This window comes from Sesamum indicum, linkage group LG6 (assembly GCF_026168435.1).
Source record: "Sesamum indicum cultivar Baizhima isolate 11 linkage group LG6, ASM2616843v1, whole genome shotgun sequence".
Lineage (NCBI taxonomy): Eukaryota > Viridiplantae > Streptophyta > Magnoliopsida > Lamiales > Pedaliaceae > Sesamum > Sesamum indicum.
This window is the reverse complement of record NC_142662.1, coordinates 21,457,554-21,483,584: the sequence shown is the minus strand read 5'-3', so window position 1 is coordinate 21,483,584 and position 26,031 is coordinate 21,457,554. Positions and strand designations below refer to the sequence as shown.

General features: G+C 32.7%; 3 protein-coding genes across 4 annotated transcripts; 2 read left to right on the top strand and 1 right to left on the bottom strand.

Annotated features, from left to right (window-relative positions):
* Positions 1 to 10,719: 10,719 nt before the first annotated feature.
* On the top strand, positions 10,720 to 13,033 carry LOC105163988 (cation/H(+) antiporter 15). Its single transcript, XM_011082525.3, has 2 exons — positions 10,720 to 11,705; positions 11,816 to 13,033. Exons 1-2 carry the CDS (start codon positions 10,752 to 10,754, stop codon positions 13,031 to 13,033), a joined length of 2,172 nt encoding a protein of 723 aa, XP_011080827.3. The 5' UTR covers positions 10,720 to 10,751.
* Positions 13,034 to 16,757: 3,724 nt separating this feature from the next.
* LOC105163889 (oligomeric golgi complex subunit-like protein) lies at positions 16,758 to 20,245 on the top strand. Of its 2 annotated transcripts, XM_011082407.3 has the most exons (4): positions 16,758 to 17,054; positions 18,130 to 18,177; positions 18,350 to 18,409; positions 18,512 to 20,245. In XM_011082407.3, exon 4 carries the CDS (start codon positions 18,598 to 18,600, stop codon positions 19,978 to 19,980), a length of 1,383 nt encoding a protein of 460 aa, XP_011080709.2. In that variant the 5' UTR covers positions 16,758 to 17,054; positions 18,130 to 18,177; positions 18,350 to 18,409; positions 18,512 to 18,597; the 3' UTR covers positions 19,981 to 20,245. The 2 variants fall into 2 exon arrangements, with proteins under 2 accessions (XP_011080709.2, XP_011080711.2); XM_011082409.3 differs by lacking the exon at positions 18,130 to 18,177.
* Positions 20,246 to 25,024: 4,779 nt separating this feature from the next.
* On the bottom strand, positions 25,025 to 25,735 carry LOC105163989 (uncharacterized). The gene has a single exon (XM_011082526.3). It carries the CDS (start codon positions 25,624 to 25,626, stop codon positions 25,147 to 25,149), a length of 480 nt encoding a protein of 159 aa, XP_011080828.2. The 5' UTR covers positions 25,627 to 25,735; the 3' UTR covers positions 25,025 to 25,146.
* Positions 25,736 to 26,031: the final 296 nt, after the last annotated feature.

The window sequence follows — 26,031 nt, the reverse complement described above, 5'->3', positions numbered from 1 at the left end:
TAGAGACCTTGGTACTAAGGCAATTTTACAATAACTTAGGGCCTAATGTCCGGACCTTGACTACTTTCTTTAGTAGGTCACTTGGGAGTCCTTAATAATAATATGAACGAATAAAGATATTGGGTCTCTAGAAGGAAGTACAGAGATCTCTGCTAGATACCTTGGGTACTTAATACAGTAAAACCTCTATAAATTAATAACCTTGGGGCCATGAAATTTTATTAATTTAGAGAGGTATTAATTTATCAATAAATTAATATTTTATTAATTAAAAGAGAGACTTTTTAAATTCAGCAAATTTAGTACATATGTATTGAAAATCTATGAATTCATATATGTGTTTCATTGATTATATTCATGTATCAACCAATTCTTTGTAACTAATTAAATATATTCATGTATCATATCAATTCATTGTATACAATTAACTATTATATTCATGGACGCATGTACCAATTGATTGGAATTACTTAAATATACATGTTCACATTAATTCGTTGCACTTAAATAACTATTATAGCCAATTAAATATATTCATGTATGATGAATGAAACATATACTATATAAATCTCAATATGAAAATAAAATAATTCATAACACCCAATCATGTCTTCTCATCTAAAAAAAGCATCGCAAAATTATTCATGAATGATCAAATGCGTAAAACACAGACTTCATATTTTAGCCAATTATCATAATATTTATGAATTATTAATTTAGAGTTTTAATGGGACCTAATATTTATAAAGGAATTTTTCAAAAAATTATTATCTTATTATCTTATCGAATTTGATGATTTTTTACAAAGGCCCATGTCGGGACCAGAAAATTTTATTATTTTAGAGAGTTTATTAATTTATAGAGGTTTTACTGTATATTATGTTCTCATAAGTGGATTTTTGAAGAGATCTTAGATATAACCCTGACAGAGGTCTCCCCTAAGGCCCTTTTTCATATACTTGTATAAAACTAGGGGTATAAATGAGCAGAGCTAGACCGTTTCTGGTGAGCTCGATTTTGAGTGGTATGGCTCGAGCTCGAATCTTACCTGATGAGCTCGAGCTAAATTTAGCTCCAGCTGACTTTGAGCTTCTTAGTTCAAGCTCGAGCTCAAGCCTATAATACCCTGTTTTAAATTATAATTCTAAAACACATCTACGTAACAATTTATTGTTAATCAACTAACCATTTACAAAAACAAATTAGTAAACTGTACCAAACTTTTACATAAATTATAAATTATAAAATAGATTGCATAGTGCATACTGTGTTATAATTATACCAAAATATAGTATGATATTTTAGTTTATTGTTATAAATATAAACTACTAATTAGTTTAGTAGTAATATAATTAGTAAATATACCAAAAAAATTTATATTGAACAATTTAAATTATAGAAAAGTATCCATTATCTGGAATAATGCAATTAAAATACATAAAAATATTTTATAGTTGAGATTAATATATGTTCACAATTTGCAATAAATTTATATATTTATAAATGTTAGTATTACATTGATGTAACTATCTTACATTGTTGAACAACATGAGTTAATGGAGCCATCAAAATTCAGATCAAACCGTTAGATATGATCAAACTTACAGAAAAATATATTTGATAAAGTTTTAGACTATTGGATATACGGATATCGATATATCGTACTCGAAACATAAGAGTAATCATTCAAGATTGTATATCTTTTAATCAGACCGTGTGAATTTAAATCATACCGTTTAATATGATCTAATGCGCACAATGTTATATATATATTTCGTATGAATCGAGTGCCTAAATTTTAAGATATCGTAATTGTTGATTAAACTTTTTGATCTTATTATATATATAATAAAATAATAATAAAAATAATTAAAAAATTATTCCACCATCATTATTATTATTATTATTATTATCATTATTTTTAATATAATTCATAAGTATCACTATATTTCGACATAAATTTATAAGTAATAAATAGATTATATAATGCATAGTATGTATCTTGATATAAATATAAAACTCAAGAATTAGATAAAAAAATCACAACTGAATTACTTGTCTATTTAAAAAAAAGTATAACATGATACAAATATATATTAAAATATAACATAAAATTTATATGGATCATATTAAATAATTATTTTATGAAAGATATTATAATTTACTGAGTTGTTGATTAAATTTTTTTTTGTATAAAGATTAAATGAGTAATTAAAAGTACTATAATTTATTATTATCCAAAATAAAATGTATAATATTGATTAATAATTACAATATATGGTCATTTTAAGTATAAAATTAATAAAGTATTGAATATGAAATTAAATATATAAAAATTTTAAAAATTAAAATATATATAAAAATAAAAACAAACAGAGGAAATTAAGCTCGAGCTCAAACCAGCTTGTGAAGCTCTCTAGCCTGCTTAACTCGTTTGCCACCCCTAATCTCAACTACTTTTGAAGGTTTCTAATAACTATTGTAAACATCTCCACATTAACTTGAAAAGTTTATCTAGTCAAATATTCAGCTACCAAACAGAATCATTCATGCAGAAAGCAGCAAAAGTTTTTGTCAAACATTTTCGGGAAAAATATTTTATTAGTCCGTTAAATATGCCTAATTTTAGTTTTAGTCCTATAAGTATGTCCATTTTTTATTAACTCCAGTAACTTGCAAAATTGATTACATTTAGTCATTTGATGGATTGGATTTGTAATTTGCGCCGGAAGAGTGACCATGGTTGGACACTTAGATTCATTTTTGTTGATTTATAATTCTATGTGGCTAAAATAATGAGGTGAAAGACAAGTTGACCATCTTCTGGAGGGAAGAAAGGTGACTTTTCCTTCCATAACACTTTTCCTAACCAACAAAATATATTTTCTTCCCTCTAAGCTTGCACAAACCCATTTCTCTCCCTTATCTCTAGGCTCCAATGTCTTCTTCCATGGAAGGACCACTTTTTTGTTACTGCGGAAAGAAATCAATGGTTTAGACTTTTTGGACCAATCAAAATCCAGAAAGGAGGTTCCATTCCTATCAAGCTTACAAGGTAATAAGATCATTTTTTCCCCTAATCATTTTTTTTTCAATTTTTTTGAATTTTTTAAATGAATTTAGTTTTGTAGAGAGAATGGTCTAGCCCAGTCAGCATACAAGCCACATACTCTCCCATGTGGCATGACACGTGGTTAATTGGCTGAAAATTGACCAACTAATTTACATGTTGGCAAGTTCCGGGTAAATTTAAAATTTTAGCTAGAAAAAAAAAGTAGAATATCCTCAAATGGACTAAATCTAATCAATTTTGCAATTTACTGGAGTTAATAAAAAATGAGCATACTTATAGGATTAAAACTAAAATTAAACATACTTAACGGACTAAAAAAATATTTTTCCCAATTATCTTAGAAAATAAAAAAAGTAATTTTTTGCACGCATGTTTAAAGAACACATCAACACTTGAATAAATGTATAATAGATTACTTTACACAAAAAGACAAAAATAAAACCCTTTCATTCCGTCAAATAATGCAAAGGGACATAGCGATCGCGTTTCTTGTCAAAGAAAAAGAATGGATAGAATTTAAATCCAGAATAAGTATGATGTTCACAATTCTACATACCAATCCCTCCTTTTGTCTGTCCATCTATAGAAGATGTATTCCACTTTGTTCATTCATTGTAAAATGAAAGCAGTGGTTGTTTTTTGGTCGTTGTAAAACGAATGTGATGCAGGTCGTATAATTTGGGGTCGGGTCGCTGAACTTGGTACTTTGAGATCGGGTCGTTGAATCTCTCTTTGAGCTTCCAACGAGTGGATACTGAGAACAGAACACAGGCTTGTTGGGTAGCCCCCAGCTAAAGCCCTCCGATGTTTAAGTTAAAAAGTGGGGTCGAAAGCAATCAGTAGTAGGCGAATGAGATCTAGAAATGTGATAATCGCACTTGCCTATAAATGTTCATAAATATTGGTATTTATAATGTACGGTACCATTTAAGAACTTGTCACGTGGTGTCATCTGATGGTCCGTGTGTCATCCACGGATCCCGGCATTTATTGCAAATTCCTTTAAAAAGCAGATACAATTTAGTTTTTTGGAAATTACCCTCATCAGAATGTGTTCGTTATATAATTTATGGTACTTATATTCATCACATTATTAATGGATTATATAAAATTACAGGGAAATAGGCATAAAATCCTCCTAAATTAAAAAAAAAAAAAAGATTTAAAAAGGCACCTTAACATTGTGGAAACGAAACATTTAACACCCCCTCCCTCGGCCTTGTTGTGTTCTTCACTTGCGCATTTTGTAACTAAACTCTATATTTGGGTCTGTATTCTCTAGTTTGCCGTATTTACTAATTAGAAGAGCCCAAATATTAGTTAGTATTTATTTTTATTTTTCACCCAACATTACTTTGGTCTGTTGGGATTTTTCATCCAAAAGTAATTAAGTTTAATTAGCTAAATATTTGTGCTTTATAATTTATAAAATGAGAGCAATATAAATAAAATACCTTTCAAAATATAAAAATCAATCGCAAATTGTGCAAGTGAAGGATGTAGCAAAATCATGGGGAATTGACTTTTTATTTTTTTTTAGTTTTAGGATTTTTTTTTCTATTTTAATTTTGGGTTAATTTCACAATTAGATCCCCTCTAAAAATACAAGATTAAACTTTTTCTCAAATTTTTTTTGAAATTATACTTACACTTCTTTTGCAAAATTTACTGGTTACACATGACCCTTCTCATTAAGGCTTGAACAAAAAGTATTGACGTTACAAAATTTTTTAATTTTGACATTCATTTAATAATCTCATATATATTTTTGTACTTATAAAGGGATCCGATAAATATAATATATATATATAGTGAGACTAATATCATTATCTTTTGTCACTTAAAGTATAAAATTATTACATGAGAATGTTAGATAAGTGGTATTGAAAATTTATATAATTTTTCTGCTAACGTCAATATTTTTCATTCAATCCCTAACGAATGGAGGGTCATGTGTAAATATGAATTTTTGGAAAAAGTATAAGTATAATTTTAAAACTTTTTTAAAAAAAAGTGTAATTTCACATTTTAAAAAGGATCTAAATGTAATTAATCCTTTAGTTTTCACAGCTTGGATTTAGCCCCATTATTAATAAGCAAATGGACCATTATAGCAAAACTATTACACAAGATTGAATGGTCGTGACTTACTGCATATATATATTTCAAGTTATACCCAAAAATATGTAAATAAAATAACCATAACAAAAATGGTTATCTCCGCTTCTTTCTCTTCTCCATCTGTCTTTCTTTTCTCGCTGATCATTCTCTCACGCGCATACTTTCTATTCCTGTTCTCAATCCCTTCATCTCCTTCATGCATGTTCATAAGCCTAACCACGTGAGAATCAATTCGTCATAATGAATTATACTGCACTCATTGAAAACACAATATGCTATCCCTTGGATAGCCGCCAGTACAAAGGAATGTTCTATGGCGACAGTCCTTTCTCCTTCGATACCCCCCGCTTGCTGTTTCAGCTTTCACTTTGTGCTCTTCTCACCGCTATCATTCAGGTCTTGTTGACGCCCCTCGGCCAGAGTGTTTTCATTTCACAAGTGCTGGTAAGCCACTATTCTTGATCCATGTTCTTTCCTTTGGATGTGTGCTTGCGTTGGTTGTAATGAATTATACTATCGTAAAATATTAAATATTAAATGATTCTCGTTTCTACCAACTTTTTTATACTTTTACATGAGTTAGCCATTTAACGTGGTGTGGAAATCAGTCCAACAAGAGGTTTTCTAGTTTCAATTTTAATTATATTGACACCCCCTGAAGTTAGGTTCAATTACACAAGCATTACGGAAAAACAAGTATACCTCTTGAAGTTGTGATTATAATTAGAAGTACACCCACTACTTAATATATAGCAAAGGACGGGGGCATTGTGCTATTAGACCTAACTTCAAGGCCAGGGTCTTGATGCCGTTTATCATAAATATTAAATAATTCTGTTCTCTAATAGATTAAATTTTCAAATAAGGTGATAATTTAATAATATTATGTATGAGTTTGGGATGATGGGGTTTTAGAATTGTTGGGAAAATTGCATAAATCTAATGCAAAAAAAATTATATATATGTTGTGTCTAGACGTACGTAGATCAAGCTTGGTTAGCTATAACGCTCCTTCTAACTATGAATACATCCATAAATCAACTATAAATAGGTTCTTGTTAGGAAATGGGGAGTATATATAACTTAATTTTACACAATAGGAGAGTGGATGAAAGATCGGAAAACTCAAACCCGACTTCTTAATTTGTTCTATTTTTTTCGTGTGACAAAAAAGTATGACGTATTTATACTTTAAAAAATACACCCTTCAGATTCTCCTAATAAATAATGATCATCAAAACCTAAAAGACATTCATATATTGCATTATTTTTCATGCATTCATCCATAATATGAAATGACGCATTCATATATTCATCCAAATACATGTACAACTTCTAGACTCATTGACCTTAATAAATGTAGTTTAATTATTTAACTCTCCCCCTTAAACTAGACACTTATTCGAAATGAAGAACGCAATTTCTTGAAAACAACAAACTTTAAAGCTTTCATGAAAATATTTGCAATTTGATCTCGTGACTTCACATAATAAAGCTTTACTTTCTTCTTCGACATGCATTTTCGGATAAAATGAAACTTCACCTCAGTATTCTTACTCCTTCGTGAAATACAGAATTCTATCACATTGTATCTTTCCAACTATCGACATCACCTGCCCAATCACTATTGCAATAGCCAACAATCTCAAAATTATGAGAAGTATCATAGGGGGTAAATTATTGTATTTTAAAATATATAGGGAGGTAAATTGCTATTTGTTTTCATAAAGGAGTAATTTGCTAATTTGCTCATTTGCGATATCATAATCCGATTGCTTGTAGTTTTTCCTATATTTATGTGGACACTTGATACAACCATTTTTTTTGGAAATAGTGATCAATTGGACTACTCCAAGCACAAGAGGCTTGTTTTAAATCATAAAAAGCCCTTTTCAATTTCAACATCTTAGCTTCTTGGCCTTTCACCACAAGTGGTTGATCAAAGAATGAACAATAATGGTAATCTTAGTTTTCCCAAACACCTGTTTTGTCGACATCTCGATTTATCAAAATTTTAATGCTGCTCGAATTGTACAACTTGTAGCCTTTGCAACTTTGATTATAGACGATGAACACATACTTTGGACTTTTATCATCAAGCTTTCTTCTTTCCTTATCAGGAATAGGCTATGCTTCTAAAAACTCGCAAGTTTGGAATAATTTGCTTATGACCACTCCAAGCTTTCTGAGATGTTTTCCACAAGTGTGACTTCAGTTCATTAAGTTATACAAGAGAGAGCTTTGGCCCACTATTCATTCAGCAAAATTCTGCTTTTCAACATACTCATCGCCATGTTGAGAATGGTTCGTTTCTTGCACTCGACGACTCCATTTTGTTGCGGTCAATATGGAGTTTTCATGGAATGATGAAATCCATTTCGATAAAAAAGAAAAAAGTTTGAATTCATTTGATGTGAATTCACATACTCTATCGGATGAAGAATTTTAATTCGATAAATCGATAATGTTTGACTTGTCTTACTGTTATTGATTTGGTTTATGTGTACTTCTCCCACCTCTGCCCCCCTCTTCCTTGATTGGTAGTTTGTGTGGAAGAATTTTTTTGATTGTCGTCTGATGAATAATTTTTTTATCTTCTCCCCTTCTTCCACGACCTCGATTTTATCCTTGAGTACGAAAACCGATGCATCCTCTCCCACTTTGGGACGTGTCTAGATTTGTCTCTTTGATGGGTAACTTTGCTTTCAAAGCTTTACCCATTTTTGAATTAATTTCTTCAATATTTCTTCATGCATTTGCAACGATCCAACAAGCTCATCAATAGTCATGGTGTCCGAATGTTTGGACTCTTCAATGGCAACAACATAATTGAATTTGGATCCATAGATCTCAACATTTTTTCTACTATCCAATCATCCATATCTCGTCATTTAATTTATAATAACCAAAATTCTTGACATATAATCCGAAATGGACCCGAAATCCTTCAATGAAGAGGTTCAGATTCACCTCTTAATATTTGAATACACACCTTCTTCACTTTGTCAGTATATTCAAAAGAAGCTCGAAGAATTTCCCATGCTTGTTTGGAGTTCGTTGCTGCAACAACCTTCTCCAACACCTTTTTGTCCAAACTTGGAGACACTTCGACTTCGTTAAACAATCACCACACAAACACTTTAATCTTATTAGGCACTTGTGCATTCCACATGATGTTTCATCCAACCCTGTAGCTACAATCACCCTGTGAACACCTTAACCTTATTAGTACCAAGAAATGACCAAATACTGCAATTTGACTAAGAGCCTCACAGCTATCTTCATGTTTATATTTCTTTTTGGAAAAATGCAAGCAACCCCCTTGTGATATCGCAAATGAGCAAATTACCCCCTTGTGAAAAAATAAATAGCGATTTACCTTCCTATATAGTTTAAAATACAACAATTTACCCCCCTATAATTTTTAAAATGAAGCAATCTACCTCCCTATATAAAGAGGTAAATTGCTTCATTTTAAAAAATATAGGGAGGTAAATTGCTATATTTTTTTATAGGGGAGTAATGTGCTCATTTTTAATATCACAGGGGGATAAATTGCTATTCACCCTATTTCCTTTTATCTCCTCCAACAAGAGTGGCATGTACCATTATTCAATTTTGGAAAATATAATTATAAAAATTATAAAACATATTACGAATTTTGAATTGTACCGAAAAATAAATAATAATAATTGTTTGTTATGTACTAATATAATAGTTATTATATGAATAACTACAAATGTAAATTTTTTTTATAAAATGCTCTTAATGAATATATTTTATCAGTGCATTGTTTGTGAGTTTTGTTGATTTTATTTCTTAATGTTTTTCACCTGATTTTTTGTTCGTTTCCATAGCATTAAGTAAGCCAAGTAGCAATTTCTTATTAATATGTTCGAAATTGTAATTAATTTTTTTATTAGTTCTGTAATTCTTAATGATCTGTGCTACAATTTTGCTTAACAAAAACTTATTCTTTACTATCATGCATAATAATTTCACGTGATTGATTTGATTTTGTTTTAAATACGATTTTAATTTTACAACAATAAATATATATCATTTTATATTGTATATAGTTCTTACTATGTATTTTTTTATAACTACATCTGATTAATTTAACTTTCTATAGATTTTCTTTAACAATTAAAAGAATTAGAATTAAATTTAAAAATGAAAACACAAATCAACTAAAAGCAAAAAAGAATTTAAGAAACCCTTTCCAAATATAATTTTTGAAATGCTAATCTATATGAGATGTGACCTAATTTTTCATTCCTTTTTAAAAATTTTAATTATCTTTTTTGGGATTTCAACAATTTTTATTATTGTCAATTATTTTCTCCAGCTTCAATTAATTTAATATTCTATTTCTATTCTCTATTTTTTTTAAATGTGCTGTGGATTGTGCTCTATACAAGTTCAACTTAAACTTGACTATTAAATATTGATCCTTGACAAATTTGAGTGCTCTCGAATAAATCCTATTTTATCTTTATTTTTTATTTATCAATAATTATATCCTATCAAAAGGCCTATTAATTAACTATACAATTTTTTGTATTTTTTTCATAACCAAATCATTCTGTTTTGACATTGTATAAAGAATATTTTTTTTTCTTTTTCATGATTGTATTGATAAATCATAAATTGATGACTTAATAAATTTAATTTATGAGTTTTTTCCTAAATATTAAAGAGAAGACAATAAAAAACAATAGTTCAACACTTATGGAAAATGTATACATAAATAAAGGGAAAAAACACAATTTACCCTCTGTGTTAAGGAAAATGAACAATTTGCTCCCTTGTGAAAAATAAAGCAGCAATGTATCCCCTGTGTTATCAGAAATAGAGCAAAATACCCCTTAGGCCCAGCAATTGACTACACATGCTCCATGTGCATCTAGGTATAATTTTTAACTTATAAGAAATTTACTTAATTCATAAAAAATATTAAAAAAATAAATAAAAGTATAATTTTTAGTCTATAAGAACATTTTGATCAGTTTACCATGAAAGTTGGATGTCAACCTAACAGAATATAGAATTGGGCTAATTGTTGACGACCATTATAATTAGGAGAAATTGGTAATTTTTTAAAGAACGAGGGGTACTTATAATTATGCCAAATGTTAGGAGAAGTCGTTGTAATTTACCCTTTTTAAAATGGGTAAATTGCAATCTATCTACCTGTATTATGGAAAATAGGCAATCTATCTAGGCAAAATTGCTAAATTTTGAAAATACAGGAGAATAAATTACTATTTTAATTTTCATAAGGGAATAATTTGCTCATTTTCGGTATCACGGTAAATTGTTAGTCACCCTTTTTAAAAATGCATACTATTTACAGTATCACAAAAGGTGAATTAAAGCGTTTAATTTTCTTGATCATCTTTTCTCTTCCTTTATGTAGTGAAGTTTTTATGTATGTTCCAGCACTGTTAACTTGAATCTAAGAGCAAAATCCTTTATCTAAGTAAGTGACTCGGGTGATCAGGCAGGTGTAATATTGGGGTCATCTTTTCTGGGAAGCAACGAAGCATTCAGTAAAATGGTGTTCCCAACTTCAAGCTTTTATGTTGTTGATACATTCGCATACTTTGGTGTAATGTTGTTTCTGTTTATCATTGGTGTGAAAACCGACATGAGTCTTGTAAGAAAATCAGGAAAGAAAGCAGTGGCAATAGGCATTTGTTCATTCTCAATACCCCTCATACTCAATATCATGCTCGGTCAGTTCCTAATATTTTCTACCCCCATGGAACCAATGCTTCACAGGTCGATAGTATGGATCGCGTCGTTTCAAGCATTGAGTTCATTTCATGTCATCGTTTGTCTTCTAGCTGACCTAAACCTTAGGAACTCAGAATTGGGCAGGCTAGCCATATCTTCATCCTTGATTAGTGGCCTTTGCAGTTGCATTTGGACATTCATACTCTTCATAGGAAAGCTAGGTGTAAGTACAAAAAACCAGCAGCATTACTCTCTAATGGCGTTATCTGCTACCAGTGTCATGGTGCTATTCTCTTTGTTTGTCTTTCGTCCCTTAATTCTTTGGATGACTCGACGTACAAGTAATGCAAAATCACTAAAGGAGAGCTATGTCTGTACCATCTTTATCATAGTACTGGGGTCTGCAATATTTGGCGAGTTATTTGGGATACATTTTCTATTTGGGCCAATGATTTTAGGGATCGTAATACCCGACGGACCTCCTTTAGGCTCGGCCTTAGTCAATAAGCTCGAGTGTTTCATCTCCTCTATTATCTTGCCGATTTATTTTGTTGTTAGTGGTGCGAAATTGGATTTGTCAGCCATATCGCTCAGGAACTTTGCCATTATTCAATTACTAGCATTTTTTGCATTATTATGGAAAATAGTTGCGGTTATGTTGCCTTCAGTGTACTGCAAAATGACTCTCATTGATGCCCTCTACCTTGGACTCATAATGGGCAACCAAGGCATCATCGAGGTGTTACTTCTGGGAAAAGCACAAACGCTTCAGGTGAGTATAACCATTGATGCCCCATTTGAAAACTTCTCCTAAATCAAATGCTTTCTTTATTCTATTAGTTTCTTTTCATCTCTAACGTATTAATGCTATTTGTGTTGCAGCTCATTGACAAACAATCATACAGTATCATGGTTCTATCAATAGTTCTGTTCACAGGAATACTTGCTCCGATAGTGAAATTTTCTTACAAGCCACTGGAAAGATATACGGGCAGTAAAGGGATGACAATCCAGTATGCCAATCCTTTCGTTGAGCTCCGGTTACTTGCATGCATGCACTATGAGGAGCATACTCCTTCTGTGATCAATCTTTTTGAGGCCTCCTATCCGAATCCTAAAAGCCCGATTTGCTTTTATGTCATCCGTTTTCTTGAGCTAGCAGGTAGAAGTGCTCCAGTTCTTATGGCTCATCACCCTGGTATGAGGAATCCATTCATGTCACATGAATCTGAGCCCATAATTAATGCTCTCAAATTGTTTGAGAGTGAAAAGAAAGGTCATGCCACAGTCTACCCTTTCACAGCCATATCGCCTTACGGAGAGATGCATGACAGTGTCTGCTCTTTAGCAGCAGAGAAGAAGGTGTCTTTAGTGATTGTGCTTTTTCATAGGCACCCACACATCCATGTTAGCAAAGGGGAGTCCACTGCTATAAGGGTTGTGAACCACAACATAATCAAAAAATCACCATGCTCAGTTGGGATTTTAGTAGATTGTGGGGCAATGAATTACAGCGTTCCCATCTTGTCACGGGCATGTGTATATCGCATTGGAATGTTTTTCTTAGGCGGGTCGGATGATCGAGAAGCATTAGCCTATGCGCGTCGCATGGGCCAACATCCCAACGTACATCTCACTCTTGTCCACTTTGTGGATGCTGATATCAACGCTGCCTATTCAAGTGACATGGAGCAAGACCTACATATAGTAAACGAGTACAGAGATATTGACATGATGAACCAACGATGTCTATATCGGGAAGAGTTGGTGAAGGATAGTTTCGGAGTTGTTAGTGTCATCAGAAGGATGACAAGCTGTTTTGACTTAATACTGGTCGGAAGACAACACAACAATGATTCGCCATTGTTGGCCGGGATTAGTGATTTTAACGAGTTTCCGGAGTTAGGGTGTTTAGGAGATATGATTGTATCATCCGATCCAACTAGAAAAGTATCTGTATTAGTTGTACAACAAGCATTATCCAGTGAAAGCAAAATGGGAGATCCTGAATTTATTAGAGAAAGCTCATATGTTCTGCCAAACATGCAATATACTGACGGTAATGTTAAAGTAGTGACCGGCATGCCAATTAGAGTGTAGGATGCTAGTTAGGTTGCCCGATGTCATATCATGTTGTAAAATATTTTTATTCATTTCACATCAATATAATTTAGTATTTCTCGTTCATATTTGTGTTGCAAACTTCAGAATAGAATGAAGTCTCCGGGTCATTCATGGTTGTGGTGCATGGTTACGCATACATATGCGTCTACAGTCTTGATCTTAAATGTTCCAAATCGATGTAAATGATCCCATGGAGACTTACTCACGCGACAGATGCTCATAAGGACAATGTCTTATTTCATGGACATTAATATAGAGACACCAGAATGTTTGTGAGGGCATTTGTTCCGAGCAAGTTTATTGAATGACTGTGTAAGAAACTCTTTATAGGAGTGACAATGTCCAATTGAGAGTTCCTTGACGTGATGGTGCAAGATTAAACCTTCGACTTCAGGCACTATAGTGATCTTATATTAGGTCCCTTATGCGTCTACAGTCTTGATCTTAAATGTTCCAAATCGACGTAAATAATCCCATGGAGACTTACTCACACGACACATGCTCATAAGGAGAATGTCTTATTTCATGGAAATTAGTATAGAGACACTAGAATGTTTGTGACGGCATTTGTTTCGAACAAGTTTATTGAATGACTGTGTAAGAAACTCTTTATAGGAGTGCCAATGTCCAATTGAGAGTTCCTTGACGTGATGGTGCAAGATTAAACCTTCGACTTCTGGCACTATAGTGATCTTATATTAGGTTCCTTATGAAAGTTTTGTATAAGGCTCGAGATGCTAAAGACAAAAAATAAAAAAAAAACCTAAAAAACAGTAAAATTGTAATCAAATCGTTATTCTAGTTGCTATTACAACATGGATTTCATGCAATCAAAGAAATAAACAAGTAAATCGGATCAAGATTACCAACATTTGCTGCGCTTCGATTAAGAATGATCCCTTTCTTCACAAGCAAACAGGAAACGAGGCCCTTTCTTCCCAGCAGAAACAATTTGTTTTGTTTCTTAGTTCATGGCTAGAGCCCAGACGTCCTCTCTTTGAAGCAAGTGGAAAATACAGTTTAATGAAATCTCCTTAACTAATAGTCCTCCTTTGTTATATGGACTTGCGGTATAGGATTTTGGTTATAGCCTTAATTTTATTCCTAATTAAATTAAGCACTAATTTAAGTAATCTCTATCAGTATAGTTTAGGCTCAAATTGATTTAATTAATTTTCAAGCCCACCAATTAAACTAATCTTATTAATTAATGAGTGCGTGTTGAAAAATAGTCATCCAATTAACTAGTTTCATACCCTTCAATCATTTTTTCTAGAGCCCAAATACAAAGAAGATGGGAGTCACTTATGAGCCCAACAGGCCTGACCCTATAGGCATATGAACAAGGTATCAAGCCCATAATATTTATATTTGTACGAAGGAAAAAAAAAATTGGTCCATTAACTTTGTCCGCGATTAATTTTAGTACACTAACTTTCGTTGTTATCACATTTTGACCAACAATTTACAAAAATAGGTCAATTAAGCACGACGACGAATGGAAATTGGATTTTTTGCCAGAAAATAGCATGTGCATGGCACATGCTCTTTAATTTGGGAATTTTTAATCCCATGTGGCACTATAATGTTACATGGCACTTGAGGTGGCAATTTTTGGAGGGAAAAATGTTAGTTTTCCCTCCCAAAGCCAATTACCAACTAATAAAAAGGGAAAAATAATCTCCATTGAGGGATGAGTCTCTCATCACCACCATTTTAGTAGCAAAAATTTTAGATTTCACACAATAATAGAATGAAATCGTAAAAGAGGGGAGAGAAATTAGAGCTAAAGAATTTGGAGAGTTCTGCTTCTGAAAATTTGACTGAGAAGAAGCACGCGACTTATAATTTAACAAGATGTACACGTCATTGTTTACATGAAAATACACGTGGCTATACTGGCTGCTTTTTCACCATGGCCTTGCCAAGTCAGCAATTTCCGGTGAAAATGTTTAAATTAGTCGAAAAATTAGCAATAAAATTCTAATTTATATTTAATTGACCCATTTCTGTAAATTATTGATCAAAATGTGATAACAGCGAAAGTCAGTGTACTAAAATTAATTGCGGACAAAGTTAATGAACCAAATTTTTTTTTTCCCGCCTCCTAAGATTGATGAGAAGATCTATCAAATGTCTGAAGTTTCAAATGCCTACACCATAGTAGGGGTGGCAGATGAGTCGAGCCGGCTCGACTTTGAACTCGACTCGAGCTCATATATGGGTGTTCACCAGCTCGCGAATAATTTTTATTTTATTTTTATATATTTTTTATTTTTGAATTCTTTATATATTTAATTTTATATTTAATATTTGATCAGTTTTATAATTAAAATTGACCATATATTATAATTATTAATCAATATCATACATTTTATTTTTGATAATAATAAATTATGATACTTTTATTTATACATTTAATCTTTATATAAAATAAATTTAATCAACAACTTAGTAAATATAATTTTGTTATAATTAAAATTATTATTTAATATGACATATATAAACTTTATGTTATATTTTAACATATATTTTTATTACGTTATATTTTTCTTAAATTGACAAGTAATTCACTTATAATTTTTTATTATTTATAAATTTATGTCAAAATTTAGTAATTTCTATGAATTAATCTAAAAATTATAATAATATTAATAATAACAATAATAATGATAATAATGATGATGATGGTGGTTGAACAATTCTAATTATTATTTTATTATATATAATGAGATTAAAAAATTTAATCAATAAGTACGATATCTTAAAATTTGGGCTTTTGATTCATACGAAATTTAAATATATACAAGACTGTATCCATTAGATCATATCCGACTGTATGATTTAAAATCACATGGCCTGATTCAACGATACACCGTCTTGAATGATTATTCTTATGTTTCAAGTACGACATCTCAACATCCGTATATCCAATAAATCTAAAACTTTACCAAATGTATTTTTTTTGTAAGTTTTATCGTATCTAACGGTCAGATATGAATTTTGATAGCCCGATTAACACATGTTTTTCAACAATGTAAGATGATAGTTGTATCAATGTTATACTAACATATATAAATATATAAATTTTGCAAATTGTTAACATATATTAATTTCAACTATATGTATGTAAAAATTTGATGATTCGATTTCATATTTAAAATAATAATAATAATAATAATAATAATAATAATAATAATAATAATAATGTTGAATAATTTTAATTATTATTTTATTATATATAATGAGATTAAAATCTGGGTACTTGATTCATACGAAATATAAATATATACAAGACTGTATACATTAGATCATATCAGACGGTATGATTTAAAATCACATGGCTTGATTTAACGATACACCGTCTTGAATGATTACTCTTATGCTTCGAGTACGATATCTCGACATCCGTATATCCAATAAGTCTAAAACTTTACCAAATATATCTTTTTGTAAGTTTTATCATATCTAACAGTTTGATCTGAATTTTGATGGCTCGATTAACCCATGCTGTTCAATAATGTAAGATGATAATTACATCAATATTACTAAGATTTATAAATATATAAATTTTGTAAATTGTGAACATATATTAATTTCAACTATATCTATGTAAAAATTTTATAATTTGATCTCATGATTTAAAATAATAATAATAATAACAATAATAATAATAATAATAATAATACAAAAAGTCAAAATAAAAAACCCATCACTTTCTCTCTCTTGTTCTCCCGTTTCTTCTTCCTCTTTTCTTTCTCTCTCTGTTTCTTCTCCATTCTTTCTCGTCTCTCAATTCTTCCCCAAATCCATCTCCCTAACCCCAAACTCACGGCAACAAAGACGGCATGTCGGCAACGAGGACGGCGACGAGTACGGCTTCCATCTTTCTCCTCTCATTTCTTCCCCAAACCCATCTCTTAGAACCCTAGCCCCAAACTCACGGCAACAAGGACGGTAAGTCGGCAACGAGGACTGCGACGAGTATGGCTTCCAGGTAATCTTTATTTCTCTGTTGCATTTTACTTATTCTTCTTTTTCTTGGATTTGGGTGTGTTTTTAGCGCATCTTGTTTAATTCTTTTTCTTGAATTTGGGTGTGTTTTCAGTGAACAATGATTTGTTTAATTCTTGTTGTTGTTGTTTGCTTTTGTAAGAGTTGTAATGTTGTATACAAGACCATTATCGGTTAGCAAAATTTCTGAAAAATTTTGTATGTAATGTTGTAAAATTCCTCTCCTTCCCACCTCCATTCTGATGCAATCTGGAACAAATTCGCGAGTCGAGCTCGAGCTCGACAGCTCAAGCTCGAGCTCGACAGCTCAAGCTCGAACTCGACAAATCGAGCTCGAGTTCGAGCTCGAAAATACTGCATCGAGCTCGAGCTGGACAAAAATGGTCGAGCTCGACTGGAGCTCGACTCGTTGCCAGCCCTAAAATATTGATTTTTGACATAGAAACCACCACTGGGGTTCTTGCTATTCAGGTGGGTTCTTGCGATTCAGGTTAGTTTCCTCATTTTCTCTCTTATTTATCTCTAAATATGTGTCTTGAATCATATATATGTATATGTATATATAAGAGATCGTGCAGGTGTATGTATTTTTAGAGTGTAAGAATTTTGGTGTAGACATAGTGCAAGTGAGAATTTGGGTGTATTTGCAAACAATATGAGAATTTGTATGTGTATTAATATATATATATATATATATATATATATATATATATATGAAGAGATAGTGCAGGTGTATGCGTGTGTAGTTGCAAAGAGTAGGCTTTGTATTTTAATTCTTTTGTATATTTTATTGAGCAAGAGAACGACCCACTGTGTTAATGTTAATTTCTCACTAATAAAACCATGGCAATGTTGTGAATTGAAATTTAGTTAAGAATCTCTCAGATGCTTACTCTTCAAAATTAGTAAAAATGCATAACATAGGGGTGTGCGTTGCAGAGAATGACCATGGAATTTAGAATGTATTTATTATGATTTTGGAAACTAAGGTGTTTATATTTTATTAAAATCTCTTGCACTTTATTTTGTATTTAAACTCTATTTTTATTTGTGCTTAGCTTTGCAAGTGAACCTGGGCTATATGAATTATTCCAAGAGGTGGCAAGGTACTAGATCTTAGATACGCAAGTATTGCAGTACTTCATTAAAATCTTTGTTTGATTGGTCTCCGTAGTAATTTACTTCGAATTGAAGTGCTTTATGTTCACGAGGATGTGCATGTCCCATGCGTTGGTACCTTTGTTTGATTCAATTTTGTTCTAATTTACTTTGAATCAGGGCAGAGTATGTGAAGTACTAAACAGAGAATCACGTGTACCTGATGGGGTCAATGAACAGGTGAATTCTTGATTTTAGTAGTTGGAATGTACCTTTTACTTAATTAATTAGTGAATGATTTTTGATGCAGTAATATTGATTAAATAGCTGTACTTTGTGCAGTTCTCATCTTGCCATGCCCTTTAGCAGAGAGGGAAATAGGAAAAAACATTTCGACCTATACTTTTACATCAAGCAGTTGTAGAGAAATGCACCTGTCAGCTCTCCGCTCTTCATTGTCATCAAAAGTTCGAAACATTTCCTTTTCATACTGTTCAGCACCCCTTAATCATTACAAAGAACAAGATGACAGATGGAGACTAAAGGACCAAGAACTGAAGGAGAATAAAGAACCTTTGGTTGGCTCTCGAGCTCGAATCCATAAGTTGATAGCTTCACAGTCAGACCCACTCCTTGCTAAGGAAATTTTCGACTTAGCTTGCCGTCAGCCCAATTTTCAGCATTCCTATGCAACCTACCACTCCCTTATCCTCAAACTTGGCCGCTCTCACCACTTTTCTCTCATGCATGCAGTCCTCTCTAGCCTCAAATTCCATAAGTACTCCATTTCCCCATCTCTCTTCACTCACATCATTGAAATCTATGGTGATGCAAACTTGCCAGAGAAAGTTCTCAAAACCTTCTATACAATCCTTGAATTCAACATCAAGCCCCTTACAAAACACCTCAATTGCATTCTCGAAATCCTTGTTGCTAACCGTAACTTCGTCCAGCCTGCATTTGATCTCTTTAGGTCTGCCCATAAATATGGAGTCTCCCCCAACACCAAGTCCTACAACATTATGATGCGAGCTTTTTGTCTAAATGACGACTTAAGCATTGCATACACTTTGTTTAATCAAATGTTTAAGCGTGATGTGCCTCCAGATGTGGAGTCGTATAGGATTCTAATGCAAGGATTGTGCAGGAAGAGTCAGGTGAATAAAGCTGTTGATTTGCTGGAGGATATGTTGAACAAAGGGTTTGTACCAGACACTTTAAGCTATACTACTCTTTTGAATAGCTTGTGTAGGAAAAAGAAGCTTAAGGAAGCGTACAAGCTTCTTTGTCGGATGAAAGTAAAGGGATGCAATCCTGACATTCTCCATTATAATACTGTCATCTCAGGATACTGTAAGGTTGGCCGTGCTGCTGATGCTTGTAAAGTACTAGATGACATGCCTTCAAATGGGTGCTTGCCAAATTTGTTGTCATATCAGAGCATAGTTGGGGGCTTATGCAATCAGGGTATGTACACTGAAGCAAAGAGTTATTTTAAGGTGATGATGTCAAAGGGGTTTTGTCCACATTTTTCGGTTGTTCATCTACTAGTTAAGGGCTTTTGTAAAATCGGGAAAGCGGAGGATGCTTGTGAAGTGTTGTTTGAGTTGTTGAGGCATGGGAATAGTCCACATGCTGACACTTGGGCTGAAATTTTACCTAGTATATGTGAGGCAGACAACACAACAGGAGATGTCCTACAACAGGTTATTAAGGTGGAGATAACGCCAAACACTAGAATAGTGGATCTCGGTGCTGGCTTGGAGGATTACTTGATCAAGAAGATAAAAGCTAGATCAAGAACAAGTTGATTTTTCATGCAAAATTGCTGTTCTGATTGAATTTCAATGTATTATCCTTAATCAAGCCTGGTTTTTGGCACTGTTAGGGATGTATGATAGAGCTGCAGATTCTTCAGCTACCCGTTATTTTTATGGATAGTTAAATTTAATAGCATAAACAGAATACTAAAGGTGTACAGCAGACTTCACATAGCTTGGAGTATTCTGAATGTCGAAAAGACAATCAAGATTAATGGATCCATTTCAGTTGTAATGAAACGTCCATTTTGCTAAAGCATGTGTTGTGGAATTTGCATGCCAGCGGGTGTGTTTAAGTTTCCACCGTGGCTATTTGTCGATGAGTGGTTTGATCATCTCCATGGTTGGTTTACATGCCCACTCCCTTGATTCTAATGGCCCTGGTATCATCTTTGTGGTAGAAAGGGTAGTGCTCCAACAGATGGCAAGGGAAGTTCTCATCAGTGTGTCTACTACTTTCAGCTTTGGGTAAATACTTTTCTGTTATATTTCGAGAAGATTTCTTGAGGATTTTTTGTTGATCTTAAAATCATGTTTAGATGTGTGAATCGGTTGATTTGACATTTTTCCCTTCTAAAATAGGTATAGTCTATTTGTTTCCAAAGGTGAGATATAGAGGTTTTTCTGAAAATAAGTGTAGCCTTTGAACATAGAGCTGAAAATTTGTAGTAGCACTTCAAAATAGATTTTCTTCTCTAATTGTTTGCAGAAAATATTTCTTGAATATATCAGACCAGACAAGGAAAATATTTTCGCTTAGAATCAATCTGAACTTAGTTTCGAATCAATGTTTTCGTCTAACAAATAAATTTCTCTATTAATTAAAATTTCATCTAATTTGATGAAATTAACAAAAACATCGATAAAAATTCATATTTGCCCCGATTGACATGTATTTTTAGTTTATTGTAGGTTAAATAATTTTTTTGGGATAAAAAATTATCCTTATTTATCTTAATATTAATGCAAGTAAGGAAATATATATTCAGCGTTATAAGGGTAGTTTAGTTAGAAAAAATTTGTTTGACTTGCAACAAGCTAATAATAAATCAATCGGAGGTAAAAATATAATTTCATTAAGTCCTTTGTTCAATATTGTCAAATTCAATGAATTAGACCTATTTTTTAAATAAAAATAAATTTTAGAGGTACTAAATATAAATTTTCAAATTACAATAAATTTTGTGTAATTATATCAAACGAGGATATCGAAAAAGTGATGATTGCTCAGGAAGTTTGCTGGCAAAAGTCTGACAATAGGTCGACTTTTGTAGGAAGGATATGGTCGAAAAAATGGGTGAACTTTGTAGCATTGCTAGGGGCTCTTAACTGCATTCTTAATCCAAGCATGGGGATGATAGTTAAAGCATAATTGAGGAACGTTTTATGATAATATTTCAAAGGAGAGGCACGAAGGATGAGCCACGATGGAGAGCCCAAGGAACAAAGAGGCTAGGGTGTTAATTGGTTTGAATACTTTTATTTAGTATAGGGCCAAGATTGACCATAGATCTATTGCGGGTTCAATGGATCGCATAGGTTTTGAGATTGTGATCATTCAATAGAGGTATGCTAGACCTTCATTTTGCATGCGATACGCTTTTTGACTGAGTCCTTCTTAAATATTGGTATTTGAGCATACAAAACTTAATTGTGTGATAACGCCTCAGTCAGAATCCAGAATATTAACTTTCACTTGATTATGCCAAGTCAATAATAGACCCTTAACAAAATGAAGACAAGTTTCATCTACAACAATGTAGTGGGGAAGCTAATTTCATCCAGACGTGGTCTCACGAGTCATGACATGTTTAGAATGAAATAAAGTGTCGCTATTGTTGTGAGTAAAGTGAATACCCTCTTGTTTCTCTATCTCATGAATCGTGTTGGGTAAAAGTAGGGCATGGAGAATTTTGTTTGTGGATATCAAGTCTACAGGAAATGGTTTTCCAAAACCCATTTGAGAATGTAGGCTTTCCTAGAAATAGTGATAAGGTTCATGACTGAAGTTCAAATCTTTAACTTAAATTTAGTATTACAATCATTTGCTAAATTTTATGCTTTACATTTTAATGTAGATAATGTCTAAGAACCCTTTGATTGTTATATTGGAGACGAACAAATTTAATGGAACAAATTATTATGATTGACTATGTAGTTTTGAGGATAGTCCTCTACTATGAGAATCAAAGGTACATCTCGGGTGAGCCGTTTCAACGGACCTTGCCGACTGAGCCTACATTAGAAGCGTGTATAACATTAAAGAAATGGCAGGCAGACCAACGCAAAGTCCAAAGCATCCTACTTGCTTCTATGTTTAATAATATACAAACCTATTATAATAGGCTAGACAATATCACCTCAATTCCAGCATAAAATAGGCTTATGCAATACTAGATAGGCATATTAGATATGCCACCACTAAAAAACTCTTTAGGACCAAGATGACTAAATGGTCCTCTGTGCAAGAGCATAGGATCAAGATGCTATTCCTAGTGGAGAAGCTCAAAAACCTTAGCTGAGCTTGACAATAACACATACATAAACGTGATCCTTCAATGAGTTAATTATCCGATGACTTGTGTATTATTAACTTCAATATGAACAAGCTTGAGAAGTCCATCAATGAGTTAATTAATATGCTGGTCCAATATGAGGCAACGACCAAAAAATTTGCACCATCAATGTTGGTAAGGAGGCCTCGACCTTGAAAGCAAAATGAAAAAGGGTCGAACGCTAGAAGAGAAAGAAAGGGAAAGTAAAGGTGAAGATTATCATTGCAACTTCGAGCGCTAAGAACGCTCTCGTTGTCCCAATGGAGATGGGCAAGGAAAAAATGAAGGTTGGTTCACAGTAGCAGTCGAAGGCAAATGATATATGCGCTCATTGTTGAGAGGAAAGGCATCAGAAGAGGGATTGCCCCAAACTTCCCTCAAAGTAAGATATGTTTGTTATTGAGGTTGACATGATTACTAACTCTGTTTCTGAGATATTAGATATCGATTGTGGTGCTCACATCTGCAATGATTTTGTAGGTGCTAGAAGAAAGAAGCTGAAGACTAAGTAAGGTGAGGTGGTCCGAATGCTTGGTGATGGCAAGGTCATTGCTGCTAAAGTTGTAAGATTTGTTCGCTTAGTCCTTAGTGATCATGTAGGACTAGAGTTAAAAGAGTGTAATTTTGTACCTAACATGATAAAAAAAAAAAATACCGTTTCCATTCTATTGTTAGATAATGCTTGATTTGAATTTTTTATTAATAAAAATTATTTTTATTTGATGAAAAATGGATCTTCTAATCTGCTAGGTAAATTAAATAATGAACTCTATATCCTATAAAGCTCTGATTGGATCATGACTGCTCAATATAGATAGTCTCAATCGCATAAATCTGGCATGCAAGCCAGGTCACATCTTTCAAGACAGAATCAGGAGGTTGGTCGAAATAGATAATATAACCTATCGGCCTACCCAATCCTGTTTTAAAGAAAAAATGACCTAAAATTCCTTTGTTGGATAAATTACGCTTGCCAATGGTCTGTTAAATTTGACCAATTCAAACATACATAGGCCACTAAATATTCAAACCAGAGGTAAATTTTCTTACTTCATAATCTTTACCCAACGCACCTGTAATATTTAAAATTCAATTTATATGTACTAAGAATGAACTAATTAAGAAAACTAATTCAATCTAATATTATCAATCAAGCAGACCCACATAAAAAGTGATGGAATTTGAATCAAAATTTTACCACTCGACAAAACCTAACTAGCTAACATCATTCAAAATAATCTTGAAAATGCTACTAAAAATCATTTCTGCACACTCATTAATTGATTCAATTGACAAAATAACCCCATCATCAAACTGTTTCCATCCAAAATTACTATATATATATATATATAAGAATATATTAAATGAGTAATGGATCTTATGCATGTACAATAATGCGTAATTAAACAGCTATCGACGCCGACTATATGTGAATTTATGATTGATTGAAGATGATGAGTGACAGCTAAAACCCGATTATTCTCCCGTGCAACAAGCCAACAACTTATTTAAATATTTTGATCCATTAGGTGCACCATATACATTGCTCTTAGATTCAAACCCACAACTATTAATCAACACTTCTCTATAAAATAAATGCTATTATATCATTTGTCCCCTATTCAACCAGCTGACAACTCTTCACCAATACGTACTTCAATTTTTTTTTTTTTGAAAAAAAATGTATATATATTTTGTATTATGCATTGGTTCATGAATAATATTATATAAAATATATGTGTTTCTAATATTATTCTATTGCTCATAATGTGCATTATGTTTATCTTGTGGTTATAAGCGACAAATGTTGAAGTTCACATGTGGATGGTGGTAATGCATTAATACAATTCATTTATATTAGTAAAATTAAATCATCTTGATCTATATACTACCCTATTAATTAAGATTTAAGGAAAAAAAATTGCATTTTTTGTCTTATAATTTTGGTGGAGCTGATACTATTGGTCCGTTATAATTTTTTAATTTTGTAATTAATGACAATAATTTATAAAAGAAATAGCGTATTTCATCAATTTTTTGCTCGAAAAAAAGAGGGCCGTCACGTGCCAAGCATGTGCCTTTTTCGATGATATTGGCATTTTTTGATAGAAGTTGGATCAAATCTACTGCTTTTTTTCTTTTTAAATTACTGCCCTCAATTGCGAAATTGAAATCGGAGCAGATCAAAAGTGTCACCCCATTTTAATTTACAAAACAAAAGTACGTTTTATTCATATTGATCATACACATGTACATAATTAAAATTAAAAGGCAATGTTCATTCATGTCAAGTAAATGGAAAACCACTTAATTAAAAGACGTTGGAGTTTTACTCGAGAAAGAGGAAAAAATATTTTCCTTATGTTACATATACACCTCATCTTTGTACATCCGAAGTCGAATTTCATGAGGCAAAAACCAGGTGATTACTGACCTCTTTCTAAAAGTGAGAGAGAGAGAGAAACTTAATACCAAAAAAGGATTAAAAGGGATAGGATTTTAATTATATATGCACAATTTAGAAGTCCAAAGAAGAAGAAAACCCCAAGAAATGGGAGAAAAAATTGTTTAAAAATAATAATATATTTGTAAAATTTTGTGACTAGTCCTCAGCAATGCTCTCAAGAGTCGGCCTCCACAGTCCGCCGGTGCTTTTGCTCCTTTCCCGCCGCCGGGAAGACGACTTTTTCTCCGACGACTTGCTGCTGATGACCACCTCCGGCAACTTTTCCTCCGGCGGGTGGCTGCTGATCACCTCCGGCGGCGACGACTTTTTCTTGGAGGAGCTGAACTTCTTCAGGATTTTACTGCTCTTCTCAGCGGGCAAAGAAGAGGCGGGTATCAAGAAGTAAATGGAGCCCCGTTTGAGCTCGGATTCCGGGGACAGGATCAGAATCCGGCGGGTCATGCCTTGGGAGCATGGCTGTGTGAGAACGTGATTCGGGTTGTTCTTGAGGACCTCGCCGGCGGTGACCCGACCCGTTATTTCTTCTACGCTCCCGTTTAAATGTACTATTCGGATCAAGTCTAGCGCTCCGCATGGAAGAACACATGCCAAACAACACCTTAAGCTGTTGCCCATTTGATTGAATTGAATTTGCCTCAAAAAATGTGAAGAGAATGATGGATTGGTTAAACTGAGCTACCCCTCTGACTCTCTCTCTTGATCTCCTTCTCTCTCTACTTATTTCATATGTAAGAGAGTTTTGAACTGATTGTAGGCTGCAGTTTATATAGAATTAAGGATCATGATCATGAAGTTCAATAATTAATCAGGCTTAATGATTGATTATATTTATCTAATTACTTACTTCCTATGTAAATTCCTAAAATGCCCTTGTGTTTGTGCTCATACATCCATGTTTGTAATTTTTTTGGATAATTACACTCTCACCCTGAGATTTGGTGTAATTACACGTAAACTCCCTATATTTTGAAAATTACATCTAGCACCCCAAATGTTTGCTTCCATCCAACAAATAAGTCA

Excerpts from the sequence above, each read along its gene's own strand:
- LOC105163988 (XM_011082525.3), top strand. The coding sequence starts at position 10,752 with ATGGTGTTCCCAACTTCAAGCTTTTATGTTGTTGATACATTCGCATAC. Across the intron at positions 11,706-11,815 it reads GAAAAGCACAAACGCTTCAG|CTCATTGACAAACAATCATA; the intron begins GTGAGTATAACC and ends TTTGTGTTGCAG.
- LOC105163889 (XM_011082409.3), top strand. The coding sequence starts at position 18,598 with ATGCACCTGTCAGCTCTCCGCTCTTCATTGTCATCAAAAGTTCGAAAC.
- LOC105163989 (XM_011082526.3), bottom strand. The coding sequence starts at position 25,626 with ATGGGCAACAGCTTAAGGTGTTGTTTGGCATGTGTTCTTCCATGCGGA.